The sequence below is a fragment of the Harmonia axyridis genome, chromosome 7, assembly GCF_914767665.1.
Source record: "Harmonia axyridis chromosome 7, icHarAxyr1.1, whole genome shotgun sequence".
Classification (NCBI taxonomy): Eukaryota; Metazoa; Arthropoda; class Insecta; order Coleoptera; family Coccinellidae; genus Harmonia; species Harmonia axyridis.
The window spans coordinates 19,955,391-19,979,919 of NC_059507.1; the positions used below are offsets into that span (position 1 = coordinate 19,955,391).

The 24,529-nt window shown below is 34.2% G+C and overlaps 1 protein-coding gene across 1 annotated transcript in view; it reads left to right on the forward strand.

Annotated features, from left to right (window-relative positions):
* Positions 1-24,529, forward strand: part of LOC123684980 (carbonic anhydrase-related protein 10) — a 348,197-nt gene that overhangs the window by 216,873 nt on the left and 106,795 nt on the right. Inside the window, exons 4-5 of the mRNA XM_045624525.1 lie at positions 18,796-18,932; positions 23,203-23,394. Coding sequence (XP_045480481.1) covers positions 18,796-18,932; positions 23,203-23,394 — 329 coding nt within the window. The remainder of the gene's footprint in view (positions 1-18,795; positions 18,933-23,202; positions 23,395-24,529) is intronic.

Consider the following 24,529-nt stretch of genomic DNA (forward strand, 5'->3'; position numbering starts at 1 on the left):
TAAACGTCTACAGCGAACAAATATCTTCATCAATTCCATTAGAGTTAATAAATCTTGGCGCGGGAATTTGTGACACATTTCCCCTTGTAGTTTTTCAAACAGAAGGTTGGAACCCGTGAATAGAATCATGTTTCGGTGGCATTCTGGTTCCGGAATAATTATAGTGAAACAGAATCTCGACAACTCAACAAAACGCTAGTCACACACATACACACAAGAAGCACGTAATAATTATATGCAAAATCTTCCATTAATAAGAGTCAGCACGATAAATCAACCGTTCCTGACGTTTTGACCTTTATTTTTAGCAGTAATTTTACGAGACGAATTGTTTCCTTTATGTAGTTTCGGTATATACGAGCCGGAGGAGAGAATGGAAAACGCTTGCTGTAAACCACCACATTGTGAACTGCTAGTTTAGGATGTGATAATTTCCAGCCTGACGAGAAATGTGGTCTATTCTTGGGTTTACATTACTTGCATGTTACTTTCACTTTTCTTGCGATGGAAAATTTGCTATTGAATTTTCACTTTTTACTTACTGTTGATACAGTGGAAATTTTTCAAGTAAGATCCTTGCTTGACAGAAATCAGTTATACAGGATGATCCGCCATTGACTCGACTCTTTATTTATTACAATTAAGGACAGAAATCATCGAAACTTTTTTTTCGACACGTTATCATTGAAGCCCAATTCTCAATTTATTTGGAAATTCACAGGGTATACCAAATAAGTATTGATGACCAAATAACCAAATATATATTTTTCCTTGTTATTATTCTATTGAATTTTCAGAAGGGAATGATGGCATCGAATAAGTGAACCCAAGTTTGTTCGAAGTTTCATATGCAAAACTTACCATTTTTGAGAATTTCGATTCTTCTTGAATTGAAGGATACCTACTTGGAAAAATCAAATGAAATCTAAGTGAATGAATTTATTGTATTGAGATTTTGAAAGGGAATACAAGAAAAACGGAGGTGAATTCTGACTTTTTGGTAATCATTGACAAATCTACGGGGTGTTCAGAATAAGACGATTCATTTATGAATTATTCAAATGATAATATTCAGCCTATTTCAAAAGATACACTCTATATTTGGGGTCTTTCGGAGTGGAAGCATTTGAATAAATTATTTATTCTGTGAAAATATTCCTTGAGAGCAATACTTGGGTTAATATCTAGAGAGTCGTGTAGATTTCATTTTAGAGATGATTTCAAGCTGACATTTCAGAACTGTGCGTTTGTTTATTATTTTTGAAAAAAATCCACGTACAAGACGTAGAGTTCAGTATCACTTCTCTCGAGGCATTCCTAAACACTTACTGAACGAAACGCAAAATAAATGTGCATAAAATTGTATAAGATGCTACCTACCTCTAAGTATTTAACTGATTTATCTGGTATAAACAAAATTAAAATTGAAATCAAAAACTTTATGCTAGATATTGAACCATATTCTATGAAGAAGTTCATGGAATTTTCTTTTAAGTTTTGATTATTGATTAATTCGTGGTAATTAATTAATCAACATACAACACACAAATAAAGATAGAAAATAGTCAAACATGTATTTTTGACTATTTTCCGTTTTCATTTGTTTGTATTACATTACATTGATTATTGAAATGAAGTTTATGCTGTGTTATGTTATGTTTTTTGAATTTCTCTTTTGAAAGAGAATTTTTCGGAGGTAATAAAAATTGCTTACAAATAAAAAAATAATATGCAGCCTATACCATTTGGAATGAGCCCAATTAAGTTTGAAAGATAATTAATGGAATGTCTCATTTCGAACACTCAGTAAAGTTCTCAATGATTATCAAAAAGTCAATAATTACCTCCGTTCTTCTATGATTAACTTGAAATCTCATTCAAATGAATTCAATCATTTCGTAGTCATTAGAGTTTTCCACGAAAACTTCAATTCATGAACGATCAAAACATCTCAACAACGGGTGTGTTTAAGCATATGAAACTCAAACAAATTTGAGTTCGTTCACTCCATACAATCAGAAAATGAAATTAAAACATGCTGTTTCATAAAAAAAAACACATTATTGGTCATTGACACTTTATTGGTACACCCTGTATATTTTCAAACAATTTGACAATGAAGCCTATTATTTGCGGGGGTGATTCGTAAGTTCTTCAAGAATAAATTCCTATGAGTAAATACATTTCCGGAGTTGATTCGTTTCTGAGATACGTCAACGTTTAAAAAAACAACAATATTTATGAACTATCTCAAATATTCTTAAACCAATTTGTTTGGAATTTGGTACAGTTTTTCGATGTAATTGGGTGGAAATTATTTATATTTTACTTTTGGTTTTTTTTTCGTTGTCTATGGATAGAAATTAGAATGAGCTTAAGTGAATTTTTTTTTATTGAAAACGAAGAGACCAAAAAGTTGAATTTTTTAGTTGCCTATGATATAATACGGAAAAAAATCAGTGACCTTCTATTGTTGGCTGATGTGTTCAGTGAGTCACCACTGACCTAATAATATCAATATAGTTAGGGACAAATGAGCACCTTATCACTTCAAATACTGAATTTCAATCAAATAGGTTTGAAAATATCAATTTGAAATATTTGATAAATAAACCGTTGTTTTCACTTGGAAATTTGCTCATAGAAACTTTTTTTTTAAAATAGATCTAGCGAATCCGTAATGAAATTAGGAAACAAAATGTACAGGCTGTTCCACCAACGACGCGTATATTATGGTTGAAGGCTGAAATTTTCGAATACAGTAGCATTATAGGCTTCATTGTCAAATTGTTTGAAAATATACAGGGTGTACCAATAAAGTGTCAATGACCAATAATGTGTTTTTTTTTATGAAACAGCATGTTTTAATTTCATTTTCTGATTGTATGGAGTGAACGACCTCAAATTTGTTTGAGTTTCATATGCTTAAACACACCCGTTGTTGAGATGTTTTGATCGTTCATGAATTGAAGTTTTCGTGGAAAACTCTAATGACTACGAAATGATTGAATTTATTTGAATGAGATTTCAAGTTAATTATAGAAGAACGGAGGTAATTATTGACTTTTTGATAATCATTGAGAACTTTACTGAGTGTTCGAAATGAGACATTCCATTAATTATCTTTCAAACTTAATTGGGCTCATTCCAAATGGTATAGGCTGCATATTATTTTTTTATTTGTAAGCAATTTTTATTACCTCCGAAAAATTCTCTTTCAAAAGAGAAATTCAAAAAACATAACATAACACAGCATAAACTTCATTTCAATAATCAATGTAATGTAATACAAACAAATGAAAACGGAAAATAGTCAAAAATACATGTTTGACTATTTTCTATCTTTATTTGTGTGTTGTATGTTGATTAATTAATTACCACGAATTTATCAATAATCAAAACTCAAAAGAAAATTCCATGAACTTCTTCATAGAATATGGTTCAATATCTAGCATAAAGTTTTTGATTTCAATTTTAATTTTGTTTATACCAGATAAATCAGTTAAATACTTAGAGGTAGGTAGCATCTTATACAATTTTATGCACATTTATTTTGCGTTTCGTTCAGTAAGTGTTTAGGAATGCCTCGAGAGAAGTGATACTGAACTCTACGTCTTGTACGTGGATTTTTTTTTTTTTTTTTGCTCCAATGATACTAGCTGAATACCGTAGAAACTGCTCTTTAGATGAGCTCAAAGAAACAATCGTACGTGAAAAATCTGGTGATCTTGATGTTCATTCGATAGCACTTCTCCAGCCTCTCCATTTTCCAGAAAAATGTGGAGATTCTGCTCTAATCTAGTCCTCACGTTTTGAGTCTTAACTCCTACAATAACTAGCTGGATATTGTAGAATTTGCTCTTTAGATGACCCCAATGAAAAAATCGTACAAGAAAATCGGGTGATCTTGGTGACCATTCTATACTCCCCTCCATCCCATCCATTTACCAGAAAAAACTCTATCCACCCACTCACTTCACGTGCATGGTGAGGGAGTGTCCCATCTTGTTGGAACATCAAATGCTCATCCAAATGATCATCATTTTCGGCAATCCCAACAGTAAATGAATTTATATCGCTCCACAAAAGTTAAGCAAGTTCAAAACTTTTGTGACCGTTTCAAAAGCTGCCGATTCTTGTCTATCAAATGTTCACACCTTCTATCATTAAAATCATTCGATTCCCCCAACTCACGACCAAGTCAATAAAATACTCAAACGATTATTTTCGACTTTCCACTCACTGATGAAGCATAACATAGCAGTAAAAAAGCCGGTTTACACCCTCAAACCATTTGCTTCAAAACTGGTAATAAAAGATAATAACTGAATCAACAACACCCGGCAGTTAGAAGACACACAAAACATCAATTCCGCAAGGACCCTTCGAGGGGTGCAAAATTCACCTCGCTATATTCATCGTCCAAAAAACACGGATCTCGAGCAACTGTAATTTCCCGAAATTTTATAGGTGGACGTGGAGAACTAACCTAACAAATAGCGAATCCGGCGAGAAAAAGTCGTGGAAATAAACGATGGAGAAAATAGAACTATATTTTTCTTGGGAATTGCTTCATATTTCATCTGTCCCGCCGTCCTGATATACACAAGAGTGTTCACGGGAGTCTTTATTGCACATTCATCCGATAGCGATTTGATTTGATTGTGACCGAGCCGAATGCGGTGCCCATAAATATGGTAACTAAATTCAATGGAGCTATTGTCACCACAATTTATTTTCGGGTGTGAAAATTTCTCAGACTTCGGCCGATCTGATCTGACGACTTTTCAATGGCTATTCGCTCTTTTTATCTTGATTACTTCTTTGATTTGAAGTATCATTTTATCGTTTCATCAGTTATTATAATCCTCATATTTTACTTTCCTCATATTTCACTTTCTCCATAATTATGAGGAAACTAATATTGGAGCAAATGGGGACATAATGATAATACATTAGTTACCAATTCTGAATTTCCAGTTTTTCGATATCGATGGACAAGTCGGGAAACTACGATGTCACTAACTTGAAAGAAATTCGCAACATCTCCCTGATTACGTCCCATCTCGATCATACCAATTGCCCTATTGTCTTCATCCGCACTAAGTTTACATCTAGGTATTATTGCAAACAGAATTTGAATCAAAGTTGATTGCAAGTACGTAACAAAAACTGATCCAAAATTCTTCGAAACGCGAACGACAAGAACAAAGTTATCAAATGAGTAGCAAAAAATTATTCAGATATAAGAAACTAAAGTTTATTCCAACAAGATGGGAACCTCCCTCACCATGCACGCGAAGTGAGTGGGTGGATAGAGTGTTTCCTGGTAAATGGATGGGATGGAGGGGAGTTATAGAATGGCCACCAAGATCACCCGATTTTCTTGTACGATTTTTTCATTGGGGTCATCTGAAGAGCAAATTCTACAATATTCAGCTAGTTATTGGAGGAGTTAAGACTCAAAACGTGAGGACTAGATTAGAGCAGAATCTCTACATTTTCCTGGAAAATGGAGAGGCTGCAGAAGTGCTATCAAATTAACATCAAGATCACCAGATTTTTCACGTACGATTGTTCTTCGAGCTCATCTGAAGAGCAGTTTCTACGATATTCAGCTAGTATCATTGGAGCAATAATGCTACAAAAGGTGAGAATTAGATTAGAGCAGAATTTCAACATGTGTATGGGCAAGACAGTACGCCCATTCGAACATTCAATCCAATATTTATTCAATTGTGCGATAGTCTACTATTTTGCAGACTATCAGCTATTACCCATGTTGTTTTATCATCGAAAGTTTTCCTAACATGTCTTTTGAAATCAAAAATTTTCTTTCACTGTCCCTAAAATAAGAATTCAAGAACCCTTCTACCTTCACAGTTGATGGGAGAAACCAATAGTATTTTGATGTCTTGCTTATTATACATATAGTTATGAAGTACCATCATAACTAGAGAATAAACTCGATTGACTAAACATCATGCTAGATGGGAAAACCAGTGTTATTAAAAATTTAAATATTAATATTTCGAAAACCAATAGATGAAATGAGAAAAAATCAATATGCACTCCATCGACCTTTTTCGAAATTCAGAGGTCTATGTTGAAACAGTTGGGGCTGAAACGATATGGATATGAATTTGATTCCAAAAATTTTGCCGTCCGAATCGAAATTCGACGTGTTCGAGCATTATTTTGAAATGAGTTCATTCCGCCTGTTATCTCGTTTTTTTTTCATTTTCAAAAGCCCACCCTATTAAAACGAAATGTTGGCTTAGCCCAAATTGGTCGCCCAATTTCAATAGTCTTAAAAGGGAACACGACCACGTGACTATTACAGTTCAAAACGGAATTAGAGATATTTCTTATTACAATTCACTGATTTTTATGGGGTTTTCACATAGTTTCCTTAAACAATAATCTACATGGTAGAAAATAAATATTTTCAATTTGCTAATGGAGATTAAAAAAAAATTGGTAATTTTTTGTTTTTTGCGAAGAAAATTGATGATATGGACTTTGTACAAAGCACTGAAATATTTTTAAAATATTCTTGAAAATATCCTACCAAAAATCATTACAAAAGAACTGAAACTATAATGTCGTGGAAGTATTCGAAGCAAATACTTCGAAAAAAGAAGGGTGATCGCCAGAGGGGAAATCATATGACTTGATATGCCAAAAACCACTTGGTGGTAATCCCTCTTATCCCTGATATTTGAACTCAAACATGTTCACTTAAAGACGTGAAAATACCAAATCCAGAAAAAAAATTTTCCAGTTGTAATATGTAACACTTCTGATGTCGCCGAACCCATTCGGTTCCCCAGTAGGGCCAACATTAGCCCGTGCGTTCAACAAGCACCGAACGGCGCCCTTATTTCCACAGAACTTTCCCGGAATCCAATAAACAAAATATAGGAAAACTTTCGCAATTCCCAGAAATGTCCGGGGAGTCGTGAGATCCGGAAAGTCCGCCGTTCGGCGTGATCAAAGTTCAATGCGCCATTATCCCAATCGGCGCCGAAGACGCCACATGCCGACTTTTATTACGCGGTCAAGAAATCTTCCTCGCACATTCTCATTTTCGGAACGGGATTTTCCGAGGATTTTCCCGCCTATAATTTCTTTATTGCGACCGAGGGGGCGCTGGCGCATAAAAAAGCCTTTGAGATCTCGGCCGTTGGACGAAATAAAAATACATCCGCCGCTGAATGCGGTAGGCGGCTATGAGGCAGAGAGGACGTCACAAAGTATGGTGTCCGGTCGGTTAATATCCGGTGGAATCCGGGATATTTTTCGGATTGGGACGCAGGCTTCTCGGGAAATTACGTTATGGACGGACGCAGGAAGAGGGGAGAAACTATGAAATATATATGAGTTTGGGGGAAAAATAAGTTTTATAATGTATTAATGAATAACTAGCTCTTGAAACAGTCATTATACACTGTCTAGAACAAATTAATTCTTAGCTAAACAGACCTTTTTCAATAAATTATCCTGAAACACGTCGATTTTTTATTTTAATTTACCGTATTTTAAAATAATGATCTCATATACAGGGTGAATTACTTTCGAGTAAGGACGTCACCATCATTTTTTTTTAAATAACACCCCCTCATTTCGCCCAATTTTCCGATTACTCTAGCTGAGCTGATTCCAAAAATGTGTCACATGTTGATTCCAATTGATACAGGGTGGACAAAAATATCAAAGTTTTGTGTGTATTCTGTCTGCTAGACCACAAGTACCAAACATGTTTGGAAACAGCTCATTTTCATTAATCTAAACATGCAATAAATTACAGGGTGTTACATTCAAACCAATTGCCGCTAGACAATAAGTATTTTTGATAATATTGTTAATTTAACTAATAAAGAATGTTACGCGTTACTTTATGAGCACACACAAAACTATTGTATTTTTGTCTACCTGTACCAATTGGAATCAACGTGTGATACATTTTTGGAACAGCTCAGCTAGGGTAATCGGAAAATTGAGACAAAATGGGGGTCGATAACCTGAATAATGTCGTCCATTAATTATTTCGAAATTTATTTCAGTATTCACAAATGTATACTGATTTTGATAAAACAATTCCTAACATAAAATAAGGCGGCAATACGGAGCAGTCTATGAAACCGGACTACGGTGTTTGTGTCTGTACTCAAATTGTGTTTTCTCCACATTCGTAAAGCTCTGGAAATAAGAGTTTGTACGTTTTAAACTTTTATAATAAGTGAAATACCTTTCACATTGAAAAGATTTCGGTTCGGTGATCCTTGAAAGTATTCCACTTGAATAGGCAGAAAAAGAAAATAATAAAAATTTTGGGGATGATAGTGATGGAGAGAATGTTGATGAGAAATATTAGAAAACCGAAAAACATGTTACACTTCAGTATGAACAGAAAAACACACTAATGGAGAAATACATCAATTTCATGTTACACTTTATTTTGGCAAAATTTGTCATAAGCGAACGTATGCTAGTGAAATTTGTAAGCATAACATTCAAGAAAATTCACTGCTTGCAATTTTCGATTCTTCAAATATTGATATAAATTATTTTTTGTTATTGATATCCTTGTTATTTTGGTTTTTGAGAATGATTCGTTATTTTATAAATGTGCTTTCTGCTGATTGGATAATTTCTGAAGGTCCTGAGAAAACGAACTGAAATAACATTCAACATATTTCTTTCATATTGTACAATTTTAAAATTAAATTACGAGAAACAACATGCTTAATTCTTTTCTTGGAAAGCAAACCTGGAATAAATGCAGATATTTTCATAAAAAGATCAACTTTCAATATCTTAATAACTGTATTTGTACATGCGGTCTCGTAGACCGCACAATATTGATAGCGCTACTGTTTTTGAATTACGGTGTTTAAAGGCTAATCATTGTTGAAGTGTGAATCTTTCTATGATTGAATGGTATAACCTTCTAAACTCTAGAGACACAAATCCAATTCATGTTTATCATCTGTCTAGATGTCGTCTCAATTTCTTCTTTAATCTATTATTGTGTTAATGACTAATTTTTTCATTCCATTCTGCCCAGCCTGTCCTAACCGAACTCATTTCTATCAGACAACTTCTGAATCGAAATTGGCGAATTTCACACACTAGGATCAAAATTTCCCTAGGAAAACTACGAAAAAATGACTGAATCGCATTCAAACAGCTCCTATTGTTCACCAACTCCGTATACGCCAACCTGTAAAAACAAGACAATCGTATATGCCGTGGAAAATAAGAAAGGTCCGATGTTATGCATAATGCCCTACCTTGCCGAAAACGAGAGAAGGGTCCCTTTTAAAAAGCACTAACGCCATATTTGAATTCCATTAGATGTTTTAGAAGTGAAAAGGTATGCCGTAGATCAGGTGAGAGGAGGGATTGTGCTCGAAGCAAGTTTTTACACATCCTAGTCACCTGGACATTTCCCATGGATCTCGCTATCAATAAATCTCGATGAATTTTGAACTACATGTTATATTGAAAGGTTTCGCATGCCTCCGGGTCCCAGAGCACTACCTCCGTGAGTTTCCAGGTGAAATTGAAGGTTGTTTACCGAAACAACTTGTGAGATTGAGTTTCAGGCTGTTATAGTGGTGGTTGCAGTTGTTGGTCATTATCTAGAAAGGGGCATAGCAATTTTAGAAAATATTGTTGTTCCTTTTTCTGAGTTTTAGAAATATGAATTTACAATTCGAAACGTGTATTCTAATGAGATTAATGATAATATAAAGATTTCGATAGGAATGACAGCAGTCAAAATGTTATAATAAATTATTTTTGGCATTTCTGATGTAGTTTGATCAGTACTCAATGCTTATTTGTGAATAATGAAAGAAATTCAGGGAAATTCAGAAAATATTACAGTTTGTTGTCTTTATAACTATTTTTAATGGTATCAATTCTATTGGAAAGCTCATTGTATTATACCATACCGGTACATAATGATAAGTATATTATTTCCGAAGAACATCTTGACAAAAGTTTGGTAGAAATCTGGTATCAGATAAAATGAAATGAGGAAAATATTGATGTGAAGTAAGCAGGTTTTGAGCGCTCGTCGTTCATGCGCCAATAGAATCGAACCCTTGGAAACCACATTTAGACCCATATCCTGTTATGTGCTTTCAAAGGGCGCAATTGGCACATGAATGAACGAGTGTGAAGAGCTCCTGACCGCACATCATTATCGACTTTTTTCTCGATTTTTTCCTCAAATTTGTCTAACAACATTTTCTACGAAGATAGAAAAGTTATTTTTCATATAAAGGATTTTCCAGTACGAGGTTTCATTCTGATGTTCAATAAAACGATTATAGTTCAATAGAAACCAACGGATGTTCATTTCATTGTGAAGAAATCAGCCAAATGGCCGCCACGTTTTTCTACCGATGCAACACCATATCTTTTTCATGATAAATTCACACATTTGCATCTGTATGTCCTCGATAACTTCACGAATTCCATCAAGTTTTGACTCGATTGTGGATCATCGGCACAAACCCTATCTTTCAAGTGGTCTCAAAGAAAAAAGTCGAAATGTAAAATAGAATACATTTTTTTATATTCAAAATTATTGCTACATCAATCATATATGAGTAAAAAGAAAGCATGTTGAAAAAAACTAAAACTAAATTGCTAAACAGAATTACTTGAATAAAACAATTCCTTACAAGCCAAATCAAACTCTTGTATTGAATAAGAATCAATTTTAATCAACAATCTTCGAATTTCTCCGTTAAATGTCCTATTGTTGATTATTGACTGCAAATATCTTAGCATATTGACCAATTTTAATGTCATGTGGAGACAGCTTTTTTCTAAAGAGCTTAGATGTTGATGCAGATAAAATAAGGAAATTCTTGCCTTGAATTACTAAAATTTAATGAGTGCGTGTAGTGAGATCTGTGGTTTTGAAAAAACAATAATGATCTTAATAATCTATAAATGTATAATTTTATGATAGTATCTTTAAATAATTTCAATGACCAATTTATGAGGAAAAAAAATTCGGTGAACACCAGAACTACTTTCCCAAATAAAAACCATAACTAATTACAGATTGAAAATTCGTATAGAAAATAGTTCTGTGAATTTTATGATCTAAGTTATTTCCCAAAACTCTCAAGGTATGTACAACCGCATTCAATTTTTCAGCAAGGAACTCAATTTCATCGATTTTTCAGACATAGAAACTGGATATTTTGCTGATGTGATCACCATGGTCAATGTGGGCCTATCTGTATTGAATATCATACATTCTGTCTTATTAATGTTCAAAGCTGAAGAGTTTCTAAGATACCATTCCTGAACTTGATCCATAATCATGGATAATTCAATCTTCAAATGGTCCATATCAGAAGAAATTAGAATGTTGGTATCGTCTGCATAATTTATAGTCTCCACCGATTTATTCCTACATAATGTGTTACTCAAATCGTTCACATAAGCCTTATATGCTCCCCTGTATGACACCCATCTCAGTTGTTCCTTTAGAAGACATATTGTTCCCCTTTCACTTGGATAAGCACTTTTCGTTTCTATATTATAGATTTTTGTAAAAGCTTTCCATGATTCACACAATCGAACGCATTGGATAAATCTGTAGGATTTCACATATGCCTACTTATGCGTTTCGTCCCTGGCACACGCCGGACTCATCAGTGTGACTTTGGTATATTTGTGTGTGCCGTGTCACAGACGCTTGGGGAATTTATTATTATCGGGAGCCGCCGGGACTCGAACCCGGCACCTTGTCGCATCTCGGTGAGTGAGTCTACAGTCTTAGCCTCTGGGCTACCGAGTGCTGTGTTTATTGTTGCTATGTGGGCCTTATGAGAAGCCGCCACAAAATCAAGAACAATCCGGTTGGGATTTCCTCTCTGTCTTCAATCACAAGATCTCGGTGGCCTACTGTCATCACCCCTCAGAGAAATAACACGGCCAGAAAACGTTTCTTGCCAAATTGTGATTGTTTTCGAATGAGTAGGGTCCAAGCATACCACCAGCCCAAAAACCACACCTAACACAGATACGTTAGGGATGGAGAAGCTTTTACACAATCATTCTTGGATTGTCTGAGCCTCAAATGCAAATAAATCTGGATCATTTTATTGCATTTCAAGAACTCATTCTAAAACTGAATTTAAAAAGCCCTAAGATCTTAGTCTTTACGTGGAATAATTTATGAATTGCCTAATTCTCAAGATCGACGAGGAATCGACAAACCTTTATCAACACAAGGGTCTACAGCAGCAATATTCGCAGTTGTTTTTGAGCAACGCATACGGTTTCGATTCTTCACATCACAAACTTCTCTTTACAGTTAAAATTTTTTCACCAGTTTCACTATTGCCGGCCATGAGTGTGCTTCACGACCCAAATGTGCTTTAGTTTTACGAATCGCGATTGCAAAATTTTCATTTGTGTAGGGAATGTCAAAAAAAACAATTTCAGTGAGTAGCTGAAACGTGTATCGTTACATTTTTAGCAATGCCGTAATTTGTTCGTTTCAAATTTCATAAGATAGATGTACAGGGTGGGCAAATTTCGATGTTTTAGCACTACAACTTTTGAACCAGATGAGATAGACAAAATCTGATACCCTATTCTCGATCTCTTTTTCTGAGAAACTAACAAGGGTAGTATTCATTTTTGGCCACCTTCTTTTGTTTTCGAGTTATAAGCGAAAATTGGAAAAATGGCGATATCGAAAAACATTTATATCTCCGCTAATACTGATGATAGAGCTCTGAAATTAAAACATTATACAGGCACTTTTTTACGTAGAATCCAGTGGCGTGCTCGTATTTTCAAAAGGATTTCTAATTACGAAGATATGACCCAAAGTTATGTTTTTTCAAATGGGAACACTAAATTTTTGTGCCATTTTCTGAAAGCTTAATTTTTCCTGATTTCAGAAATATATAAAACATCGTATAATTTGGATTAATATAAATAATAGAAAATGGCCGAAAACCTCTTTTCACCTAAGAGTCCCAATATTTCTATGGTTTCAACTGTTGATGAACACAGAAAAATTGAGCTTTCTATAACAAGAGCAGTGTCCTTCCGTCAATCTGATTATTTCTATGATGTTCACTTATTTCTACAAAATTCGAATACAGATATGTTTTATAAATTGGTTAATTTATTTTTCGTATCTTTCTTAAACTTTCCGTCGTTTTTGTGATGTGATTGAGATAAAATTTTCTTGAAAGAAAAGTTTAGGCTATCCTGGATGGATTCACAAGGATAAATTCTCCTTTTGAACAATGATAACTTGAGCAAGCTTTATGTTCACGTTTTTCTATGAAAAAAATCGCTTGGAAAATCAATCAAATAATACCTAATGGAGTTCGTATTTAATCCGATCGTAAAGATACCGATTACCTCCTTTCACGCTCCTTCATCAAAAGGATAATGGACATATAGTTCCCATTTCTCCGCAATTCAATATCGAAAGAATCATAAATACCAAATTGACCATCGTTCAATTCTACCCACGTAATACTCTAGTCAACATGATGCGCCTCCTAATGGTCGTCGCGGGAACTAATGTCTTCTTTATATGCTCGAAATTCTTTTTCCATACTTTAATATAACATCGTGAGATAACGTTCCAAGATCATTTTTATGAGCCATTAATAAAATTCAGGACGGTCGTATATCACTATAATATAAAACTTTATGGTTTTTGAAATAAGATCTGAGACAAAAGCTATTTGCAACTGCCGGAAGACGTCGGTCCAATAAGACCGCAAGTGTAGCAAATGTGGGGACGTCGCAAAAAACCATCTAGTAGATGAGGGTATCTGGGTTGGCGGTACGCATTTAAATTTCCATCATGTACGAATGAATTTCCCGCTGATATAAACTCGGATAGGGAAAATCCTTGTTCTTGGTCGTTGGATGTCGATTTTCCCGTGTAATGAGTGCTTCCAAACGACACACAGGATTAGGATAATTGGTTGTGTCATGAATATGTTGAGGAATAACTGCACAAAGCACTACACATTTCACACTAGTCTTTTTCGGTAAAAAATTATTTTGTCGTCTTTTATTAAATCAGGTTCATAATAGTAAGAAACCGAAAATAAAATGGCAATTCTCATATTTCCATTTTTAAATTCTATAAATTACAATTGTTGTTGAAATGTTTTAAATGAAATACCATATAAAGGTTAATATACTATTTGTATACGAATATGTTATCAACAACGGATCCTGGACAATACAAAAATTCAAATTCAAGAAAATCTAAATATGTCTTATATTAGATTTGATATGTTGACGATATTTTCTGACGTTTCACGGTACAACAAAATAAATGAATAAATTCCTTCAACTCATCAACAACTTGCATCCTTCAATTGAATTCACAATGGAAATTGAAATAACGACAGCGTTAATTTTATTGATTAAACATTTGAAAGATCAAGTAACATATTTTCATCAATTTTCGATTTTTCACAAATCAACTTATTTCGGATGTCATATCATATATAATTAATCAAAGCACCACCTTCAACAAAAATGATCCAAATTAAATTCAATGTTCCCTCAATTGAAGAATTTCATTTTATGGAACTTTGTTAATTAAACAAATAGCTGCAAATTATAAATATGCTGTGAAATTAATAGAGAGGTTGTTGATGAATAAAAAAACAAATCATCACTCATAACGTCTAAAGTATACAGGGTGATTCAAGAAGATCGTTGGTTAGAATATTTCGAAGGAAAGACTCTAGATAAATATTTGAAATTTTACAGTTTAGTCTTAGGAAATACTTCCGTTTGATTTCTGGTTTCAACTGAAATTATTTTATTTGAGACTCAATTTTTTTATTCATAATCAGATTAACCTCTACATTCTACATTACTTTGATGTATCATTTACATATATTTCCCAGAAAATTTGCCTGAAATTTGAAAAAAAATCATCATAGTTTCCCAAATAGGACGTCATTCCAATGTTGAAAAGTTTGAGATTTATGCATGAAAATATCTGATTTTTAAGTTATCATCAAAAAACAAATCAATGCTTCTCCTCCGTAAATTAACAATTCAATCAAATATACAGGGTGTTTCGTTTTCAATGTCATAGTCAGCTATAACAAAAACATCAAAAACTTTTTGTTTTCAAAGAAAAACCATTTTTTTTTTGCTAAGGTGGAAATCAACGTCAAAAAAATAGTGTTTAAATGTAATATGTTACTGCTCTAAATTACTTATTTACCGAGATATAGAACAAAATCTCGAATGGTCTCGAAAGGAGATTGCATTATGTCTGACGTTTTTGGTAGAAATAATAATAACAAAAATTCTCAACATAATCAACTCCATCTTTCAGTATCTCCACAATTCTTGGCCAATGCTGTATAATTATTATTAAGAAGCTAAAAAGGAAAATTTCATTTATTGAAGACAAATTTCCTGGGTCGTGGAAAGGTAGTAGGTACTGGTAGTGACACCTTCTATGATAACAAAAACGATAGATGCAATGAATTAAATTAACACTCGAATATTTTCAAGCTTATCCACGTATGCCCATCAGATTGGCTTATTCTGATTTAGGATTTTTTTGCTCTTTTAAATTCATTAGGCTATTATATACGCAGAACTAACTTTTGTGGGGCAAATATAATGAGGCTACAAGAAGATCGTAATTTCTTATAGAAAATGATTTAGACAGAGGAGGATAATTTTGTCGACAGGGTATTTTCCACAGAAGTAATCGGCATTTTTGAGCACAAGATAATCCTCATGCAGTAATGGAAGTTGAGAACCAATTTCGATTGAGACTTAATGTTTTCTGTTTACTAATGGACAATTGGGCACATTATTACATGTACGATGAAAATATGAATGATATATCATTTAAGTGAATGAAGAGAAGTAGTGGACAATGTTATGGATGATTTGCCACTCAATTGGATATTTGCCAAGCTAGAGGATTTAATTGAAGATCTTTGTTGTTGTAATATATATGACACTTATACACTATTTTTTTTCGTAAATTCCACCTGACCAATACAAAAATGGGTTTTCATTTGAAAAATTTGAAAAATGATAGTGATAGTAATTTGGAATTGGTATCTCCAAGCAGAAGAGAATCAGCAAATTCAACAACACTAAGTGTATTACCGGACACTTCTAAGGAAACGTACAATCGGGCTTATAACCTTTTTCTGGAAAAGTTGTTTTTTCTACGACAGTATCGAAAAATGTTCAGGTAAACAGCGTCAAGGTGGCTCGATTTTCACAGCAGTCGCTGAGGTATATATCGATGAGTCGGAAAAAATAAATTAGACAAAGCTGATAAAATTGCAAATGCAATACAGAGCATTTCAAACAAACCATCAACTTCATCAAGAATAAAAAATCGTGAATCGTGGAAAAAGTATAGTATGTAACTCACACAAATTATCAATTTTGCACTCGTTTGAATTGAAACACTCGCCTTCGGCTCGTGCCGCAGAGTTTTAAACTCGTACAAAATGTACATCATTTTGTGTTCGTTACATAATGAACTTTCTTTACATTCTTTTTCAGAATGACACCTAACTAGATCCATCCTACAATCTCAATAGTAACGTCGCCCCATATTTGTTCACTTTGTATCTTGTAATATTGAATTCCGAATTCCATTTCGCCTAACTAGTTCTAGCACGTGTTCAACAGTGATGGCCGTTGGCATTTCTCATAATCGGGACTAATTACATCAATATGAGAAATTAGCCTCTGCATCAAATCAACATGCCCCTGCTGAATACACCTACAACAAAGACATAAACACCCACAACAGGTCTCTATAGCTTGGCGATAATTCATAGGTTGTCTAGGTATGAATGAAATATTCGCATCGGAGGATCATAATGAGAACTGCAGATCTCCTTACATAAAACCTGCACTGATTGTTCATCTGTTTTGAGGAATGTTATCGGAAATCTTTGAATTTCTAGGATGTTTGAGATAAGAGGATCATTATCATTATTGGCTTGAAGTTTGAAGTAGCCACAACTTCGTCCACTGAATCTTCACTTCTGTGGAGATAATACGAATGATTATATTGTTGTTTGGGAGTTGGAGCTTATACACATTTTTTGATTCATATACTTATTGAAAATAATTTTGTGCAGATTCGACATTTTTCAAAACGAAATCCACCTTGGTCCCTTATTTATGTTAAAACAGCGTTATCTTTCATATTTCGCTCGCGTTGCATTCATTCTGTTTCTTCAAATAATATTAGGTGTACAACTTTGCTTTCGCCGTTTCGCAATAGATGGCTGTAGCGGTAAGTGGTAGTCTAAATAAATAGATTGTAGATTTCATACAATAAACTTAGGTATTTGCAAACATATCGCCATCGAAATAGTCGATTTGTCTCCGCATCTTAAAGGGGGAGGTTTTAATTTTCATTCTTCGATATGAACAAATCTGCGGCTAAAGCTCACGAATACTCTCATATACCTGTGGTGAGGCCGCTATTAGTGAAAAACGTGCCGAGAGCGGTTTCAACGCTCCAAGAACGTCAAAGACCAGCATGGCGGTGGAAAAGAGAATGTTTTCGAAGATGCAGAATCATTGGGAGTGACGCAAAAAGTCATTTAAAAACACCTGAAAGTCAAGGGAATGATTCAGAAACAAGGAAATTGGGTGCCGGGCGAGTTGAAGCCGAGAGATGTTTGCTTGTGAAAAGCTGCTTGCAAGGCAAAGATGGAAGGGATTTCTGCATCTGCATGGGTTCAAAACGATAATCCCAAGCGCAGAAAATCATGGGGATATTCCGGACATGCTTCCATGTCGGAGTTCAAACCGAATTTTCACGGTCCTAAGGTCATGCTCAGTATTTGGTGGGACCAGCTCAGCGTAGTGTATTATGAGATGTTAAAATCTACTGAATCAATCACAGGGTATTGTTATCGAACGCAATTAATGCGTTCGAGCCGAGCAATGAAAGATAAACGGCCGCAATACAACGAGATACATGAGAAAGTCATTTTAAAGCATCAATGCTCAACCATTTGTCGCGAAATTGGTCAAGAAATACTGGGAAACGTTGAAATGGGAAGTCATAACCCACCCATCGTATTCTCTAGACGTTGCTCCCTCGGAGCAATATCACACGGCCTGGCTGACCGGTCTCATGAAGAATTAAAAAATTGGATCGATTCGCTCTTAAAAAGATGACGAGTTTTTTCAACGCGCGATTCGTACGCTGCCCGAAAGATAGGAGAAAGTAGTAGCCAGCGATGGACAATGACAATGAATCGTGAATGTATAACCAATTCTTTATAATAAAGCCTCCAATTTCTGAAAAAAACGGATGAAGCGAAGTTGTACCTACGTCTATGTATATTGAAGGAATGTACGAATTGAATTGTCGTAATTTCAGTAGAGAAGCATAGAAGAGCAAATGAAATTACCATTCGATAAGAAAAGTATCAAATTACGCAATGCAAATCATTTATTGCAACGAGAAAGAGATTTGTGGCAGAATCGCAGAGCACATCTTTCTTTTTTCACATGCACCTCATTATATATTTAGTGTTGTACAAACATTCGAAGAATTCTTGTCCACTTCCCAAGAAATTGTTAAGTACCTAACAACAATCACTGCAACTGTTTTATTCAAAGGCACTTCATTTCTTTTGAATATCAAAAATATTATGATTCAAATCAGAAAGATTAAAAATATGGGTAGGGAAACTAGAAATTTTTTTTTTTTTGAATATCGAATTAATTATTATCTTTTTTTTTCAGGTCCGGCATTCTGGGGGCTAATCAACCCGGAATGGTCACTGTGCAACAAGGGCCGACGACAATCTCCGGTTAATCTGGAACCCAATAAACTCCTTTTCGACCCCAACCTTAGGCCTTTGCACATCGATAAACATAGGGTAAGAGGTTTACCATCCAAGTCCAACTCTATACGGCAATTATGGCCGGCTTTAGCCACTTCTGGGAGGCGTTGATAGGCTAGGATTACCACTGCTCAGGAAATATTCATTGTTTACAAGCAGCGCAGAGTTCAAACCGTGGGATTGTCGAAAAGTTCGGGACGCAGTGAATTAACGAGTTGGATCCCCTTGTCGTGTGATACTGAACGTTTGAATTCCTTCGGCGATGAGTGAAACTCGACAACTCGGGGGTTAGTTTGAATTGAGGCACGGAGAGATGTGCTTACTCCCCAGGTAGCGGTTAAACTGTTATCAAATACCTGTCATCATTATAATAATATTGTCCAAGATCACATGTCACTTAATTTCTGATTGATAAATTGACATTGAATAGTGCAGGATCTCTTTGAACGATTGCAACATCGTTCTTTGCCTCTGAATTATTCTCATCTTTCCGCTTCATATAAGTCCTAAGTTATCGTATACAAGCAATATCAAGCTCATTTGACAAGATAATAAAAAAATTTAAAAAAATCCTTTGAATAACGCCAGAGTACCTTCCCAATGATCTATAAAAAACGCTTTTACATTTTACCCTGTGGTAGCTACCCCTAACTTTTAATTTCCAACTGGCACGTGTCATTCTATTTGAAATACATCAATAGTACATACTTGATATTTTTTCATTAATAACAACAAAAACATTAAATTTTGTGGAGAATGAATTGCAACCAGAATACAACTACAATTAAAAAACTAAGAAACATTTAAAGCAAGTGTTCAAAATTATTTTATTTATTATCCTATTATTTCTTGGTTTTTTGAAAAAAAATTCATCGACTTCTCATATGTGAAGTTTGTACAAACATGGGTGAAGTCATTTCATTTTTATAGAGATCAATAAATTACGTAAAAGAAGACACAAAATATTAATTTTTTTGTTGTTATACAGAAAAATTAATATGTTTTTTTCTTTTTGTTTGCATGTACAAACTGAATGAAATGAATTTTTTTCAAAAAACCGAGTAATAAAAAGATACTTAATAATAGTATCTTCTTAAACAAGTTTCTGAATGTGCTCCTATTCCAACACGAATGCGAAATTCGAAAAGGAGCGAGTTTTTGAACTCATGAGTGTTAGAATTGCCTTCTGCAACGAGTCTTAGACGATATTTTCTCTATTTCAATTTCAGTCAAGTTTAATGAAATATTGTCGAAATTCAATGAAAAATTCAGATCAAACATCCTAGTGACATTTGTATTGTATCTTGGCAGTTGATGTGACTGACGAAAATTGATAGATTACGGAATTTCAATTTGCATCGTACTTTTCGAATTTTGAAATAATTAATAATTACACAATACATTCGTGAATTATGTCTGGCGAAATCGATTTAACATCAACAGAGTTAAGAAAACTTGCGAATAATGTCGCAATCATTTCACTAAATCCAAATTATATTATATTGAAAATTGACGTGTGTTGAATTTTGATAGGATTGGTCTGGGTATAGGGAACCACACAACGGAAAATAAAACTAAAAACAATGCTGTAATGAGTTCATTACAGCACTGTTTTTGGAACTCTAATGAACTCATTACGATACTGAAATCGAGAAAATAATTTTGAACACTTGCTTCAAATGTTTCTTCGTTTTTTGAATTGAATACAGGGGGTGACATTCAATAATAAAAAGTTATAGGGGTATCTACCACAGGGTTGTAAAGTAAGTACTATTTTTCTACATCATTGAGTACTTTGATGTTATTCGAAGCAATTTTTTATTACCTTATCAAATATACTAGATATTGCCTGTATACGATAACTTTGGACACCTGGTATAATGTTTGTTCTCCGATACAAGCCACCAAATTATTATAGAATGATACTGTGCTCATGACAAACTACATCATAACCTTCTTTGTTCATATTTTAATTGAAAATTAACACTACAATTCAACACTTCCGAAATGGCGGTTAAGGTAAATCTTCCAATTATCGACACAATAGCGTGCGCGCGAGAATAACAAATAGTTATCGAAAACAAAGGCTATTTTTATGTGGTTGCAATATACATTTTTACATTCTTTGAACCTAAGCAGATGAAAAAACGAATCGTGAAAGAGTAAAAATAATTCAAATTGAATGAATCAAAATGCAAAGCAGATGTCCCTAGCAGAAGAATATGATGATATTGTGCAATAGCTGAATTTTCGAAAACTCGTGACAGGTTATTTCAATATTGTGTTAAAAATCAGCTCATTATTTTTGTTTTCGAATTTTTGTATGATTGCTTTGTATTCTGCGGTGGCCTAATTTAAACCATGGTGTTTATCGATTTTTGTTCAAACTTGTTCATTATTGTCAATCAACAAAACTCGTTTCTATCTATTATTCAAACAATAAACAAATTTAACGTCATTCAACCTTCAATATCCTGATCTAGACTCGACTCTTAGTTCGGAAATTTTGGCACGCATCTTTTGAAATTTGATATTAGTGAAAAAAGGAAGTGCTATGGCACTTACGGTTCCATATTTGCATCAAACCCTGGACTTATCAATGACGTAGTTTATCAGCATCATATTATGAGAGAAAAACATCCTGCCTTCGAAGGAACAGGCAGAAACATTTGTAAACGGTTGATCTCTCAGAATTTTTCGTATATTTTAAAATATGACCTCATGTCAAGAAAATCTTTGGATTCAACTCAATTAATGATTATTTTCTCTTATTGTATCTAATTTATGTTGGCATAAATTTGATTCGATTTGAAATTTTCAAGAAACAGGGTGTCCAAATTTGAAAATGGTATTTCTCTGGATTAACATGCCTCGTAACATCTTCGAAACACTTTTGGCCAACAAATATTCTTTACCCATAAGGTAATACTTTTAAAAGGGTTTTCAATGAGAATTATTGTTAGATACGGGATGAGTTGAACATTATTTGAAGTGATATTCATTTAGTTCATCATTCCCTCTGTAATTTCTGTGGGATTTTTCTATTTTTTGTCATTACTCTGAGTTCAAGTACACTATTAAAATATCAAACAGTATTGGCTTCGCTATGGCCAGTTTTTGAGATACAGAGGGTAATATATTGAGAGGGCGTAGTTATTTTGAAAGTTGTCAAAAAGTTGTGAACTATGAAAAATTCATACAGAATAACGGTAAGAGATACGTTGGCGATAACTTATAGTTATTTCGTAATTGGACAATGAAATACATTGCACAAGGGGTCCTAAATTCGACGCTCACTGAAAGCATCTCAAGGACTATAAGACTCAGAGAAAAAATCTTTCAAGACCCCTTCCTGAACTCTTTATCGAAATAATTCTATGAGATGTTTTCATTGAGTCTTATAGTGCTTGAGATTCTCTCAGTGAGTATCGATTTTGAAACACTCTTTACAATGTCTTCCATTGCACAATGACAAAATAACAATAAGTACCTAAACTACAATGTGTCTCTTGCAGTTACTCTGTATGAAATTTTCATTGTATACAACTGTTTGAAAATTTTTGTAATAATGATCGTCCCTTTCAATATTAATATTACTGAGCTGATCATAAAAAAGTAATTATTTTTCGACATGATAATAATTTATCCATATCAAAAATTGAAAAATTGCATGGACGTCTTTTAATTACAGGGTGAATTATCAATTGAACGAATTTCATTTTGAATAATTTTTTACTTTTACTTGACTCGAATTTGAGTTGATTTCAAGTCAAGCCCAAGCTACTTAAGCTTGAGCCAAGTAGTTCGAATATCAAGCCAAGCCGTGAATCCCTACCTAGGTGTAATGTTACTTTAAAGAAATGCCATTTTCCAGACTTCGACACTCTGTATCTCGAAAACTTCCTTATTCTACAACATACAAAAAAAAGGAAAATCAACCGGTGACAGTTTTTCCATTAGATTGCTGCCTGCTCCTTTGGCTAATTCGAAAAAAATCGATACCCCATCATTTTGTTTCTTCTTGCAACATGAAATTTCTTCGAGCCTATCAGAAAATAACCCAAAATATCCTAAACAAATCTGTATTCGCTTTGATAGATATTCTGTGGTTCGAATGAGAAATCAGCAATGAGGACTCGCATAGAACAGCGTATGCGCAGAGCGCACAAAACTCGTATGTTCTACCTCATCCAATTTTTATATTTCATCCGATGCAACGGTTCCTAAAAAAAATTTTCATTAAACGATATACGACCTCCAATATTTCCTCTTGCAGTCCCCGTAAAATCCGTTCGATTTATTGCAGGTGAGCGGCACCATTTCCAACACCGGTCATAGTGTGATATTTACAGTGGACAATGACACCCGTCATCACATAAACGTGACTGGTGGCCCACTCTCCTATAAATATCAATTTCAAGAAATCCATATCCATTACGGCCTCCACGACCAGTTCGGATCGGAGCATTCCATAAACGGATACGCCTTTCCGGCTGAGGTAAGTCCGAACATTATGTTAGAAAAAAAAAGTTTATATGTGGGGTGATGAAAATTTCTATTAGGGAAGCTGTCAATTTTGTGTTATTTATGTGGTGTGTTTGATGTCCGCATGTGTTGGTGGATTGGGGTTATTAAAAAGGTTCCAGCTATTTTTTTTTATATATTTCCATTGAATAATACGATTTTTTGTGCTGGCGAAATACCATGAGAACTGCTCGTTTTCTCTGGTGGTAAAACTTTGCTTTTTACTTATGTCGCCGTAACAAACGTGATGGATTTTCAGCGGTTGTATTTTGTCCTCATGTTGAATTATAGTAAAATAATTGCTATTAAAATAACGAGAATCTTTGCGATCTCTGGGGTTCATAATATGCGAGGTGTATACCGAGTCACCTGGTAACTTCTAAGCATTTCAAAACGAATATTGTTCGAGTTGTATTCTCAGCTTATATTTATCATCAAAAAAGGCGTCGATGATAAAACAAATCAACCATTATCAACTGTGAGAAACAATACACTGAATGGAATAGTATATTGTGTAACAAGTGGGGAAAGTCCAACTTTTCTCACGAGTATGGAAGTTTGTGGCACGAGCCTGAAAGGCGAGTACCGCAAACACACGAGTGAGAAAAGGACTTTCTCCACACGTGCACACTATACTCTTTCTACTACTGCACAAATTTAAATTATTCAAGTAATGTACTAAATTCAATTCAAAATGGCCTTCGTTGACAGTATTTGTTCATTTCTGACGTTTCCATATAGAAACAACTTTTCATAAGCCTAATTTCATTGGTCTACCAAACGAGGTGAGGGCAAAGTGCCGTGTGAAATTATATTTCTCACAGTATGAGCAATACCTGGTTTTGAAATTGAGTGAGCTATCAAGAATGCGCAACTTTCAATAGCAGTTGTAGGAAAAAGTACTTTGTGCGCGAGTTATTGAAAAACATTATGGTGGATTTTAGTATTCCCGCTAATATTTCAGAGTTAACGTTTCGATTTGTCTTCTGAAAAGTTTTTATACGAGGAAAAATATGCACTCCTTTGCGGTTGGAAAAAAAGAATCATATTCAAGTTGCGAAGAAGCTAAAGCTCAAAAGAATATGCATATTTGTGTTTATGGCCAAAAT